Source organism: Papaver somniferum, chromosome 3 (assembly GCF_003573695.1).
Source record: "Papaver somniferum cultivar HN1 chromosome 3, ASM357369v1, whole genome shotgun sequence".
Lineage (NCBI taxonomy): Eukaryota > Viridiplantae > Streptophyta > Magnoliopsida > Ranunculales > Papaveraceae > Papaver > Papaver somniferum.
The window spans coordinates 52091911-52107705 of NC_039360.1; the positions used below are offsets into that span (position 1 = coordinate 52091911).

General features: G+C 41.8%; 1 protein-coding gene across 1 annotated transcript; it reads left to right on the forward strand.

The window, feature by feature from the left end:
- Positions 1 to 2447: 2447 nt before the first annotated feature.
- LOC113359442 lies at positions 2448 to 2912 on the forward strand. The gene has a single exon (XM_026603075.1). It carries the CDS (start codon positions 2448 to 2450, stop codon positions 2910 to 2912), a length of 465 nt encoding a protein of 154 aa, XP_026458860.1.
- The last annotated feature ends 12883 nt before the right edge of the window (positions 2913 to 15795 follow it).

The window sequence follows — 15795 nt, forward strand, 5'->3', positions numbered from 1 at the left end:
GCAGGGTGCAACATCAAGAAAATTCTCATTGACGGAGGAAGTTCAGTCAATGTCTTGTTCTATGATACGTTCAAACGGATGGAGTTAAGTGATGAGTAGCTGATATCTTCATACCACACCATTTATGGATTCAATGGGGCTCCCACGAAACTGTTGGGGGACATTGTTTTGCAAATAAATGCGGGACCAATGAAGGTAGACACCCGTTTCAGCGTACTAGACGCTCCTTCCCCCTACAATGCTATCATCGGAAGAAGATGGGTGCACAAGCTCAAAGGGATAACATCGACTTATCATCAATGCCTTAGATTCCCATCACCCGAAGGGGTAATGAAGATCAAGGGTGACCAGGTTACTGCTCGGGAATGCCAATCTATGCAAAACCAGCTCAATAACGAGCTAGATGATCAACGGAAATCCCGTAGAAGCCGGAACAAATAAGTTGCCAAGGAAAAAGCAATTGATCTTTACCTCGAAGGAATCTCAGGAAAAAGCCTGACGAAGGGGGCGCCGTTCAATGCGCTGAGGCAAGTACCTCAGCGGCCAAGGCGGTTGAGGAGCCTACCAAATAGCAATCACATAATGTCCCTCTCCTATGGGAACCAAAGCCTACGTTTACGTCTTTGGAACCCGCTAAGGAAATCAACATAGGGACAGAGGAAGATCCTAAGATGATCAAGATAGGTACTTTAATGGACAAGGAAAGAGAACTAGCCCTAACCAAGCTACTCATAGAATACGCGGATGTCTTCGCGTGGAAATTAAGAGATATGCCAGGAATAGATCTAAAGATAATTCAACATGAGCTCCGTATAAAACCTGGCATAGCTCCTTTCAGGCAGAAGGTGCGCAAAATAGCCACGTAGTATCATCAACCCATTGAGAAAGAGCTCCGTAAGTTGCTAGAAGCAGGATTCATCAAGGAAGTGAAATACCCTACATGGATTTCGAACATGGTCACCGTGCCGAAGAAAAACGGAGGGGTGAGAATTTGCATCGACTTCACCAACCTCAACAAGGCCTGACCTAAGGACAATTATCCGCTCCCTAGCATCGACCAACTGGTCGAAGTTGTGGAAGGATACGAAGAACTGTCCTTCATGGACGGTTACTCAGGATACAACCAGGTTTTCCTAGTAGAAGAAAATCAACAACACACAACATTCTACACCCCTCACGGCCTCTATTATTACACAAGGATGCCCTTCGGACTGAGAAATGCAGGGGCAACATATCAGAGGATGGTTGACGCTATCTTCAAACCATGGATAGGGAAGACGCTGGAGGTCTATGTAGATGATATGCTTGTCAAAAGTAAGCTACGCAAGGACCATCACCAGGACTTGAGAGACATCTTCGAGGCCATGAGAAAACACAACATGAAAGTAAACCCGGAGAAGTGTACATTCGGTGTTACTTCAGGGAAATTCTTTGGGTACCTAGTAACAAAAAGGGGCATCGAAGTCGATCCGTCCAAAATCCAAGCCATCATGGAAATGCTATCCCCGAAGAAATTGAAAGAAGTCCAAAAACTCAATGGATCCCTAGCAGCGCTAGGGAGGTTCATCTCAAGATCGTCAGATAAATGCAAACCTTTTTTCAACATCCTCAAGAAGGGATGCAAATTCGAGTGGACCCCTGAATGTGAAGAAGCTTTCCAAAAAATTAAGGAGTACCTGGCGACGATCCCCATTCTCCAGAAGCCGGATCCTGACGAAGTATTGGCTCTTTATATAGCTGCGACCGAAGATGCGATCAGCGCAGTGCTAGTTAAAACTAATACGAAGATTGAGCAACCAATTTACTATGTCAGCAAGACCCTTAACCCGGCGGAACGGAATTACACGAAGATTGAGCAACTCATTTTGGCATTAGTATGGGCAACCCAAAAGTTGAGAACCTATTTCTTGACCCATTATGTTTGTGTCCCCTGCAAAGCTCCATTAGAATCTATTCTCAAGAGCGCTGGGAAAGTTGGAGGGATAGCATAATGGAACACACATCTTGATCAATTCAACATAATCCATGAGATCCAGCATTCTCAGAAATCTCAAGTCTTGGAAGATTTCTTAGCGGACTTACCTCTGGGCAATGACGAGGAAGTCCAAGGCATGCCAGAAACCGAAGATGGAAAAGACCCAGTCGATATTCTGGAGCCTACAAACCGAAGGCAATGGGAAGTCTTCGTCGACGGATCCAGAAATCGGGAAGGTGCCGGCATAGGCATCGTAATCACCACCTCCACTGGAGAAAGGATCGTCCATGCGCTGAGACTAGAGTTCAAGGGGCATACCAATAACACCGTTGAATACGAGGCTGTGGTACATGCTCTTCGTTTAATAATAGAAATGGACTTAACCGAAGTACGCTTGACAAGTGACTCACAACTGGTCATACGGAAAATCGGGCTAGAATACAATGTCTACGATGAAACCCTTTCAGAATATATGGCGCTAGTCCAGACACTGGCAGCCCAGATACCGAACATCAAATTTCGGCACCTATGCAGAAAGGAACTCAGACATGCCGATGCCTTGGCATACATATCATCTATGTTAAAACATGAGAGCGTGAAAGCAATCAAAGTATCCAGGGTATACGAACCCTCCATAATCCCTCAGCAATCCCTCGCTACACATCGCAAGGACGACATTGGGGAGGACATTGCTGAGGATGATGTAGGGGAGGATATTGTCGACGATTTCATGGAAGATGACATCGTAACAAAACCAAATGAGGATGAGGATTTTACCAAGGAAAATGATTGGAGATCTGATATTCATCTCTACCTTAAAGAAGGTACTCTACCTGCAGATCTGAAACAAGCCAGGAAGATACAAGCCAAGGCATGGAGATATGACCTTCGGGACGGGGCCTTGTATGAAAAATATTTCCTCGGGCCATTACTATGATGCGTGTCAAGACAAGAAGGGCACCTTATTCTAAAAGAGATCCGTTACGGAGATGCAGGGAATCATAGCGGAATGAGATCGTTATCGGGCAAGGCGAAAATGCAGGGGTATTACTGGCCGCACATGATAAGAGATGCATCTTGGATGGCCAAAAGATGTGAAGAATGTCAACGGTTTTCCAAAAGGATTCATGCTCCTGCAACAAAGTTGAATTCTATAGACAGTCCATGGCCTTTCTCTAAATGGGGAATAGACATCGTTGGACCCCTGATCGAAGGGTCAGGGAAAAGACGATTCTTAATCAGCCACGGACTACTTCATAAAGTGGGTGGAGTCCAAGGCTCTGGCTAGAATCCGCGACTCAGACGTGTTCACTTTCATCTTCCAAAATATCATTTGCAGGTTTGGTATCCCAGCGGAAATTGTCTCCGACAATGGCAAGCAATTACAAGGAAAAAACATACACATCCTTTTCTATACTTTCAAAATCAGGAAGAACAAATCAACCCAATCTATCCCCAGAGCAACGGGCATGCCGAAGCCACAAACAAGACTATCGCCCTCATCCTCAAGAAATAATTAGACGAACACAAGAAACGCTGGTGCGAACAACTACACAACGTCTTATGGGCCTACCGAACCACGCGTCGGTCCGCCACCGGTGAATCTCCATTCCTCCTTACCTATGGGGACAAAGCGGTCATACCAACGGAAATCCTTATGCCAACCACGAAGACAGAGGCATGGGAAAAGAACCTCACCACGAATATGATGTTAGAAAGGCTAGATAACTTGGAGGAAAGAAGGGAATCAGCGTTACAAAGGATGGAAAACTACCAGCAAAAGTTAGAAAGGGAATACAATAAGAAGGTTAAGCTTAGAAATTTTGTAGAAGAGCAGTATGTGCTGAGAACTATACCCCAACACCAGCGAGAGAAGAAGTGGGGTAAACTAGCACCAACGTGGGGAGGACCATTTGTTATACATGACATCTCAGGAAACGGGTCATACTACCTGCGTAACCTCAAAGGAGAAGAGAAGTCCTCAGACACCCTTGGAATGCTAAATATCTCAAGCCATATTATCCATAATGCAGCGCAGCTCTGCACCTGTGTGAAGAGTACCGGAAGAAGAAAGCAGTGTATCCGCTCGACATGTTTCTATCTCCGAACGAGGAGTAGCAGCCCTCAATCTATCAATCAAAACAATCCAACTTTTTGAAAAATCTATCCATTGGGGAAAGTATTCACTTACAATCTCTCAGGACCCCCTATAAGTGTTTATAAGTGTAAGACCATGGGGGAGGCATCCAGCAGAAAGAGATACCCAACCAATTTTAAGGAAGCGGTTCAGCGGAATTGGTGTTTGTAAATATTTCAATAAACCACCACATATCCGGGGACGCTGCCTCGATCCCCGTCGTCTGGGAATCCTCTGGCCCAGGATTAGCCAACGGGGATTGGTCCCAAAATGATCACGAAGGTGCACACCTTTGGCATCGCAATCAAACACTTTTATCAGTTAAATTTAACTAAGCATCTAAAATAATAACTGAGCTAATGTTGCAGGTAGGAGGGAAACTGTAAATATACCAAAAAACGGTGATCTATTTCATAAAAGTTGATTACAAGATCGAGGAAAACACAAGAAAACAATATTATATCCAAAAAATGGCCCGAAGCCAAGTAATCAACAAAGATCAACTTCCTATAACAAAAGAGAAAGAAATCTATTTTCCCTTAGATGACTCGGCGTGGTCAGTGGGATTCTTCTTATGAGACGAAGGAACACTCCCACCCGAAGAAGGACCAGAGGAGAAAGTCAAAGGTTCGGGCATGGAGCGACGGGGATAGTTCTTGACAATATTATGATCCCTTAGGAGGCCTTGCTCGACCCGTGTCAAAACCTTGTTGACCTCCTCAGCCAACTGACAGCGAGCCTCGTGACCAATAACAGTATCCCGAAGCTCAGATTGGGACAATGAAGAAGTCAACCGAGCCACTTCCTTAGCTGCCTCCGTTGCCGCTTCGTCACGAGATCCAGTTAAACCTTTGTAATACGATGTCTGGCTCTCCTACTGCACTAGGGAAGATTGAGCCTTTTCAGGATTTGCATTTGCAGCGAGAAGCTGTCCCTCGAGCTCTACAGAAGGAAAGGACGCAGCGTATAAGGAATTAGAGATACAAATTTACACACCAAAAAATAAACATATACCTCCGACTCTAGCCGAAGCTGCCTCTAAATCATAAACAACAGCGTCGCGGCCTTCAGCAAGAAAATCGAACTCATCGGATATTTTTTTATAATCCAACTGAAGATTTGAGAGAGTATATTGGCTCTCATCTAACTCTACCAGATTCATAGAATCCTGATGACGAAGGTGGTTAACTTCATCATTCATTTTTTCTATCCCTTTAGTAAGCCTATACATGTTCATCTCGAGATTCCTCTCAGACTCGACCATACGGGCAATATCTGCACGAGAAGCAGTCAAAGCATTGCTAAGAGCATGAGCTTCGGCCCTAGCATCGTCTCTCTCTCGAACGAGCTGCTGTATATAATTAGTAACCTCAGGACCATGTGAAGATCGAGCTTGATGTAACTCCCTTTCTAACTGCTCTACCCTGGCCTCCAAGCTAGAAGCATGTTCAGTTGCCTCACGAAGATTCCCACGAAGGGTAATAAGACTATTCTGCATATCAATAAATTGGGTTCTCTTAGCCCGCAACCCAGCTAACAGCTTGTTATGCTCGTCGGCCCGAGAATTCCACTTGGTGGCTTCACTCTTGATTTTCTCCACTAACCCCTTGATATGAGAGGCTTGCCGGACCCTCTCCTTCCGAAGCCACATCAACTCTCGATTATCACCCGCTGGAGATAGGGTGGGACTCAGACAGAACACCAAGAAGACTAAGGAAGAATACGAAGAGAAGGTAGCAAAGAAAAACAAACCTTTAACTAACGAAGAGCCCTTGCGAGCTTCCTCCAACTTCCTGCGAACGAGGGCCAAGTCCATTCGAAGCCGCTCTTCCTTAGCGCCCAGTTTCTCTTTCCTTTTCAATATGTCCTTCAAATCCTGAATCTCTTTATCCTTAGCAGAGATGAGAGACTCAGCGGTGCTCAACTTCTCTTCCCGATGACGAAGCTTGGCCTCAAGCTTAAGGGCCTTGGCCCTGAAAAACTGGTACAGAGTGTAGTTGCAATGCTCACTCCTCATCATATGATTAAGCAAAGAATGAGCAGAAAGTAGAAGTCAGATCTTATGCTCACAAACATAATGGTGATCAATCAGAGATCCAGAGAATATACCTCGAGTACTCGCTGCTGAGGAAAACCATATTGATAGCCATCAGCAATGGCCATCATCTCAGCAACCGTAGAAGGAGGATCGACCAGAAAATTCGTAGAAGAACCTCTTAAATCCTTGTCCCACACTTCTCAACTCGCGCTTCAGGAGTCATCTGCATCATCTGACGGGTAAAGGCATCAGTTTTCTCACCGGGAACCAACGGTGCAGGGTGGGGCACGAACGTCAGCTTTCTCTTCATCATCCAATCAAGGATGGCATCGTCATCCTCAGATGTCAGCAACTTAGGAAATTCCTCTGAGGATGATTCGACAATAGTACCATCGATGACAACTCCTTTTCCGGTATCAGGATTCTTCATAGCTTCAGAAGTCTTCCGAACCTCTTTCTCCCTATTAGCAAGAGCTTCTGCATCTTCACCCTCAGAGCTGTCTTCCTCCCCAACGGTCTTGTCACCCTCACCAACGGGATCACCACCAACCCCGCCACCGAGGACATCCCAATCATCATTGGAAGAAAGAAGAGAGAAATCTTCTGCCAAACCCATGGCAGCGCCCATGTCAACCGGGCCACCCGAAGAGTAAATCTTTCCAAAAGAGAATTCTTGGGCGGATACAGGCATTGAAGACTGGGGAACCGCTCCATCATTTCCTTGACTAACAAGGGGGGGGGGGGGGTACCAAGGCCTCCACCAGGGGAAACTTCTTGCTTCACACCTCCCCCAGCGGCAACCTCATGTTCTTTAGCACCATCGCCAGGAATAACTCATTTTTCAGCAGAACCCTCACCAACATGCTTGGGCTCTTCATTCTCATGGGGAAGTGTCGGTACGCTCTTCATCATCGGATAAATCCTCCTCCATGAATTCTTCGTTCACTGGTTGTTCACCTCATCGGGCATTACCGGCTCTTCAGCAACAGTAGTAAAGGATTGAACGGGTCCAAGCTTTTTCTTCTTGGTTTACTAAAAATCGATATGAAGTTAGTCCGATGATTTTTTCTCCTCACTTTGACTAAAATGTTAAATTCAACAGAAAAGGGGCAAATACACGGCCTAACAATAAACCATACCTTGAAGGCAGCGGAACTCTTCAAAGGAAGAGCAATATCAGAACTCTCCTCCTCATCTATATCAACAACGTCGCAGGCATATTCAAAGTTCATGCCCTCAAATTTTAATCGCCACGGGCAGAAATCACCATAGTGAGATGGAGGAGTTTCACGAGCTTTGCTACCAACAACGGGACGCCAATCACGCGGACCAGGTATCCAACCATAAGCCCAAGGACCAATAACCTCAATAACGGTAGCATGCCACTCATAATCATGATCACGTTGAATCCTCTCACGATTAGGAAAAGGCCTCCGCTGGCCTGACATTTCGGTACCAGGAACGTATTTCAGCTTGGTACCACACACTTCGCTTAAAAGACAAACACCACAACTAGGTGTCGTAATGGTACGAAGACCCACACTCCAAGGCTTGCGGTTCCTCCCATTAACATAATCTCCGAAGCAGATATTAAAGTTCTCAGGAGTATACCATCCCCGCTCAGCTGGGTTAGGAACGTAGCAAGTCATCATTGTTTTCCCCTTACTACGGAGATAACACTCCTTGAGTGCACGAATATAATTCCCAGTCATCTGCACCACGGAACGACAGTGTGTAGAAGAAGTAGAACCCTCACGATTATCCAAGGCGTCGTAGTAGAAAGAATCGCCAGATTTATACAAAGGCAACATCAACCCAGCCTCGAAGGCCCCCACCGTAGTAAGCAGATGATACTCATCGTACTTATAGCTCGATATCATCTCAAAAGTAAGATCATCATCAGGAGCATAAAATCTAACATCAAAGTGTTCAAGCTCCTGCTTCGCTTTAAAGGCCTCGAGATCTATGTGCTTGAAAGTTACCTTCTTTCTGGAAACGAAGATGCTCCGTATTAAGGGAAGGGCATCGGAATCCTCGTCTTGATATGGAGAAGACCCCTGTGGGGGACTTAAGTCCTAAGCTTTTCTCTTGAAAGGCGGGTTCTTGGACGGACCAATCTTTGAAGCACCGCCTTTAATGGTATTCCCTCTCATCGGAACGACCGGAGGAGGGGGAAGCATCGTATCAGGAGCAACTAAGCGAAGAGGTTGAATATTCAGTGGCGGCTCAGCGGGATGATGAGAAGTAGGTGGCGCTGCTGTAGACCCGGCCTGTTGGGTAGCCACTGGACGACTAACAGCGTACCTTGACCCTTGAGGGCCCCTCGCTTGATCCCCCTTCTTAACAGAAGGAGTTCTAGAACTTGGGGTAGAAGAGGTCCTCTGGGCGTGAAGATCTGGATGCAAATACCTAGCTAGACCTCCTCCGGGCGGAGATATATCTAGGTCCCTAAGAGGAGTCCTATGAGGGCTCGGCGGCGGAGTCTGGTAGGGAGCCCGGTGATGATCAACCATGTCTACAAGGGGGCACAGAAAAAACACGAAGGTCAAAACGAAATAAACCATAAGAATCAAAAAATGAACTTTGCATATTTTGTAAGATCATCATGAACATCATTGAAAACCCTAAAAGAAAACATCCAGCGGAGAACCCTAGACTGGTTACAAACATAAGAAGTAAGTTCAAAGAGCGAGAAGTTTGTAGGTTTAGTGATGAAGAACATGGGAAAGTATATATACTTTCGTATATTTGTTCTTCATCACAAAACCAAGAACACAGCAGCTGAAAAGCAAGACAAACACAATTGAAAGAAAATGATAAAACCCTGTACCTGCGTTTCAAGCCTACATAGGCGAGTGATGAAAACAGCGACAAGCAGACAAAACTTTGGATGATCCTAGGATATTCTGTCTCTAATAGCACCAGCAGAAAAGAACTAGAGAACAAAAGGAAAGAATAGAAGAAGATGATGAAGAGTCGGTAGTTAAAGACTGGCAGGAGAGAGGGAGAGAATATGAATCTATGTCAAAATTAACATGCTCTCCCCCCTTTTATAGCACCAGGAGTATTGAAACCAACCCACGAATCGAGAAGAAGTTATTGCAAGGACGTGGGGAATGTGCCCTAAAATCCAGGAGAAGTTATTGAAGAGAGATGGGAAGATTATGACGACAGTTATCTTCTAACTTTGACTAAACCCCACAATTAGAAGAAAATGGGAAAATTGTATACACATAATCCATCTCTCGACACGTGTTAAAATATCTACACGTGGAAGGCATGCGGATCACTATATCAAGGGGCACTGAAGTTACGAACCCCCCCTAAAGTTTGCTTTACCCGATCTCGAAGAGAACCCGAAATCGACGGTGGGGATTAAACAGACTGACACGGGGGTGATAGGGCCTGCAGGCAGCTGACTGTCGCATGCTGACGACCCAACCACCCACATTAAATGCCCTAACCATAGGATACGTGTCAAGTTATCTGAGGAAGAGAAGGCATCGGTCCAGCGGTATCAACAACAGGCGCTGAGGGCATCGGTTCGGAACGAAGATACCAGCGGGATTGACACAGAGAACAAGAAGATAAGGTTTCAACGGTCTCTGACAAGGGACCCCGCATATTTCCCTATAAATACCCTTCTTCACTAAGAGAGAAGGGGTGACCGATTTGTAATAGAAAAGAGAGAACTAGAAGAGAGAGAGAGGAAGAGTAAGTATGTTTTCCATTCCCCCAGTCATCGTATTTCACTTAAAGCCAATCAGCTACATTTGTAACTCTTCAACACATAGTGAAACTCAACACCCGTGGATGTAGGCCTTAGTGCTGAACCACATACATCTCCGTGTTATTTACATTTCAGTACCATATTTATGTTTTATTACTTCAATCTATCTTTGTCTTGCTTAGTGATTATATAGGATGAATGATCTAACTCTATTCCGACTAGACAATGACGAGTCCGAAGACTCTGAGTTGATGAGTCGACGTATCTACGCTATTAATAACCATCATATTGTGTGTATCGCCCCTGATTTATGATTGCGAACATTGTTTGTGGACACATGGATGCCGTCGTGATTTATGTGTTCACACTAAGTATAGATCCAGAAATCAAAAGAATTAAGAAAAACTAGTGCATCATAAACTAAATTATGTGTAGTTCATTTCACGGCTCCCATTAAGCGCAACTATCACACTCAAATAGTCCCCTCCAGGTGTAATTTTTCTCATCCATTATTTCTTGCCTGTAACACTAGTTTCGAAAATGTATGCTCTTCAGCTTGTTCTGGGTCTATGCCTAGTGATGCGCCTCCTCAGTTACCACTTGCAAAGTCCTCACATATTAATCACCATCCTGAAAAATATTTTTATCTATGTGTGAACATCAAAGTTTATTTTGCAAACATCATTTGCTGGAGGTTTCCAATTATGATCACATTGTTTAAGTGAACCATTTTGATTGGTTATTACCACTTTAATTCTTTTCTAATCCATTATTTGCAGAATAATATTGTTAGTTACATCACCAGTATTGATGGACTTATCATCAAAACAAATTGCACATCTTGCTTTCCATATCAACCAGATGATAAAAACATACTAACTCATACATCTTGAAATTTGTATGCACAATATTATTCACCCCAAAAAAGAAGTCACACATTCATTGATGCAGGTCATGATTATAACTGATTGGCAAGGTTAGGATTCACTGCAATCCACATTGGCCTGATAACAGGGCAACCAAACAACAAATGTTGAGGAGTTTGTATAACAACATTACAAAGAGCACAAATTTCATCATGGTGACCAGAACATCTAGCAAGTATGTTAGAGCACTGCTCGGTCGAACTCGCAAGCGTTGTTATCTCAAGCTTGTTTGTCAATGTTAGTGATCGAAACTATAAGTCTTGATTTCTAGTCTACGTATAGTAATGTCTCGGACTAGGATAGATTGTGTAGTTCAGCATTAGACTTCACGGCGTTCATCAATCGAAGACGAAGAACTACTAAGGAGAGCTTGTGGAACTTCATCAACAAAAGGTATATGGAGACTAAAACTCATATATCACTTGGATAGTCTATTTCTACTCTCTCCTGTATTAAGACAAAAGTCGTGTTACTATATAGTATTCGATTATGCACATTTGAGATTTCGAGCTGAGTTTAACTCGCTTACATATTTCTCGAAATATGTGTTGGTAAGCTTTCATTTCAACCAAGTTCATCTTACATTCTTGACGAAAGTCAAAAGATGATCATGTGAAAATCGCCGAGTAATATCTTACATGGTTTGTGTGATACAATCATTTGGTGTAGACTTGGAATGTTTCGTTATGATTATTTCAATAACTTGAAAATTGCTTTGATGCTAATAGTGTGTGAAAAAGACTATTGTCACTCTAAGAAAGTTTCAATGATTGAAATAGAGTTTAGAACACTTAACCATCATTGGATTATAAACATAGTATGCATTGTTGCATGTATGTGATCCATGACCGGAACTATAGTATGCATACCCGTATGCGTACCTGTTAGTTGTGGAATTCCAAGTATCTAAGTACACATTCTCGTACGCAAACTGGCGAAGGGTTTGGGTCCGAGAATTTCTAATGTGTTTGGAAGTATGTGTACCCGTTTGTATACTGACGAACCAAAACTCAGACCGGCTACTAAAGTATGCGTACCCGTTTGCATACTTGAGTGGTTAAAATTCTAAAATCGGTTTGTTCATGAACTAATACATTTATATATTAAGGAATGCATTCTTTGCAAAACGTGGCTATAATGTTCATGAATTGATTCGAGCAAATCAAACCGATTTTTCTTAAATTGTGTACTTGTATACTTCTATGAGAATATAGCAATTGAACAACTCTATAATTAGTTTCATTTGAGTCATTTGAATTAGTTGTGCTTAAGATGAATAAGGTTGATGAGAGTGTTAATATAGATAACCTTGGTTAATTACTGTTGAGCCAACCTAGTGTAACGTTTAGGTACGGTTACTCAAACTTAAATGAAGGTACATTTCATTTGTGTATAACAAGCTAAGTTCGATCTAACGGTTGAAAGATATTAGCTTGAGTCTAATTAGGTTTTCATCTAACGGTGAATATTGAATGCTTTGTTACCAAGGTAACTTAGATTGCAAACCCTGATTTGAAAACTATATAAGGGGGAACTCTAGCAACTGGGAAACCTAATCCCCGCACCTCATGTGTGATACTAGTTGCGATTAGAGTCGATTCTCCTTTAACCTTAGGTTTTTCACGAAACCCTGTAGGTTAACGACTTAAAGACTTCATTGGGATTGTGAAGCCAGACCCAACTATTTTCTTTATAGTTGTGTGTTCTGATTTTACTTCTACTATCGTGATTGAGTACTATCTTTGCTAAGATTTTCTTGAGATTTATCTCCGATAGGTAATATTAAAAGTAGTCACAAACATCTTCGTCTCATCGTTTGTGATTCCACAATATCTTGTTTCGCTACCATACAATTAAGATTAGTGTGAGGTGATTGATAATACTAGGTTGTTCTTCGGGATCATAAGTCCAGTTTATCAATTGGTTCATGTGCACCTTGATTTATCAAAAGACGGAACAAAACTCGTAGATATTTCTGTGGGAGGCAGATTTATCTATTCCAATAGACTTTTCTGTGTGTCACATTTGTTTATCAAGTATTCAACTTTGCGTGGTAGCAACTCTTGGTTGTGGTGAGATCAACTAAGGGAATCAAGTGCGTAGAATCCTGCTGGGGTTCAGAGATGTAAGGAGCGCAACTGTACCTTGATCAATGTGAGACTGATTAGGGCTCAACTACATTCCAGTCTGAAGTTCATTGATAGTAGGCTAGTGTATGTAGCGGCTTAATACAGTGTGGTGTTCAAAGCTGGACTAGGTCTCGGGGTTTTTCCTGCATTTGTGGTTTTTCTCGTTAACAAAATTCTGGTGTCTGTGTTATTTCTTTTCCGCATTATATTTTGTTATATAATAGAAATATCACAAGTTGCACATTAAGATCAATCAATTAGATAATCCAACCTTTGGTTGTTGATATAAATTGATTGACACTTAAACATTGGTTTTTGGCACTGTTCAAGTTATTTCTCTTATTCAACCGGGCTCGCAAAATCATATTTGATGATTGCAGATTGAATCGAGGAATTGAGATATAAACTCTTTGATACATTTTTCTCTAGATTGAGTCTGACTGTTAGTTGATTCTCTTGAAAGTATACTGGAGTTTGTCTATTCAGATTGTCGAACAAAATATTAGGTGTGCTTGTTAGACCCCCACTTTTTCAATTGGTATTAGAGCAGGCAAACACATTTAATACCTCATAAGTCTCTGTTCGTAGCGATCTGAATATGAACATAAGTGTTATCTGTATAAACGTACCACCATTCTTCGATGGCTCAAATTACTTATGGTGGAAAATTGCTATGTGTTCCTTTCTTCAAGCGCGTGATTTTGAATCATGGGTTAGGGTTGTTAATGGCTATGATCCTCCCTTAGTTACAGTGAATGGTGTAACTACTCCAAAGGATATTGGTGAGTATGATCCTTTGGAAGTTCTTGCTGCAAAGCAAAATTCTGACGAGTTAAATGCTATCATCCATGTCATTACCTCAGATCTCCATCATCATGTGACTACTTGCATGAAGTTTAAAGATGCTTGGGATATCTTAGAAACCGTATTTGAAGGGAATACTTGTGAAAAAGAATCTAGGCTTCAAAACCTAAATTCTGATTGGGAAAACCTTCGTATGGCGGATGAACATTCATTTGATGAGTTTAATCACAAAGTGTCTGAAATTGTTAATGCATCTCTTGCATTGGGTAAGACTATTCCTGAAAAGGACATTGTGATGAAAATTCTCAGATCGCTTCCATCTAGATACGATTCTAAGAAGCATGTCATCGTTGAGGGGAAATAACCTTGATACTCTTTCCAGAAATACTCTTGTTGGAAAGCTAAATATTTTCGATCTTGAACTATGTCAAAGAGAAAAACGTCACTTGCTAGTCAACTATGCTGCTACATCTGATAAAAAATCTCAACGTCCTAAATTGATTGATACAAGAGATGAGAATTGCTTTAATCCTACTTTTTCACTGTTTATACAACAGTTAAAGAAGACTCTCAGATAGAGTAAAAGAAAGTCTCAAAAGAAAGATCATTCAATCAATAAAAAGGATAGAATAGTCCAGAAAAACTATGTTAATGAAACTTGTTCCAAGTGCTATAGGAGTGTCCATGATACTTCCAAATGTTCTGATGAGAATTTTAGTGAGTTAACTAAAGCATGGATGGCTGCTTTTGACTACTGTCCTGACTCCTGAGGAAAATATATGTGAAGGTTCTCTTAACTTCCTTGTCGATAATCACACTTGTCCTCCTAACAGTCCTGGTTATTCCACGATATACAATCTTACTTCCTCAGAAGAGTTTCAACTGGAAAAGGAAGCCTTAATTAAAAGGATCGATAATCTGGAATGTCAACTGCTTATTCTAAGACAAGAAATTTCTGTCTCTCGCAATTATGATCCTATTAAGATCCATCGAACCTCTTCGATTAACTATTCTAGGCATTATCAGCAAGCTACTCCTGAATCTATATCATTCTCAAATCACCCTGATGATATAGAAAAATACAAGGACATACCAAATGGTTTGGTTCTCTTGTGTAGAAATCAGGATCATCTAGATACAATATGCACAAGGTATCAAGAAAATATCTCATCTATTAAACCATGTTTTCAGAAGATGAAAAAGAAATCTCTTAAGAAACCTTCATCTCTTTCAAAAGAGATTTCCAAGGTCATTCATAGTTTACAAAAATCAACAAACAAGGTATTCAAAACTATGCTGAAAAGAAAGAATGATGCACATAGCTCTTCTGTTATGAAGGCACAACAAAACAAGGTATAACAAATATTTCTTCCCCTCATAAGAAACCACCCAGTCCTGCCTTGGATTGGAGAAATTACAATTTGTAATAAGGTTTGAGATGGTTCTTGTTATTTTCTCTCTTGGACAAGAATCATAATCTTCAAAAGGGTTGTGATGAAATATTCCCGTTGATTCTCTTTTTTTTTTATGTTCTTTTTTTATATCTCTTTTTGATTATTGAGTCAAGAACCGTTTCTCTACTTAGATGGCTTTTCTCTGTAAGACCTTTTCTTGGGGATAACCAAATTCTTTTAGAGTTTTTGTCAAAGGCCTTTTTGGAAATTTATCCCCTATCTTCCTTCTTTTTAAGATGAAGATTTCTCCTAAGTGAGAGAATTTCATTTATCTCTTCTATCATGTCCTCATCAAGTATTTCAAGTAAAGAAACTGATGTCTGGACTGTTCTTTTTCCTTCAAAGAAGATTCGTTTTGATTCTTCTGATAGTGAGATGTGCTCTGACAAACGTGATTCCTCCCTTGATGGGAATCCCTCTGTCTCACCTTTTGATAAGCTCTCTTTAACCATGAATCTCGTCTTGGAACAAGTAAGTGCCCTGAAGAGTGAACTTGAATCTTCTTCCAAAAGACTTGAAGAAAATATGGATAACCTTGAATCCAGGATCGATCTAATCAAAGATGAGCTTATAGGGAATATGATAAGAGTATTCAAAGTAAG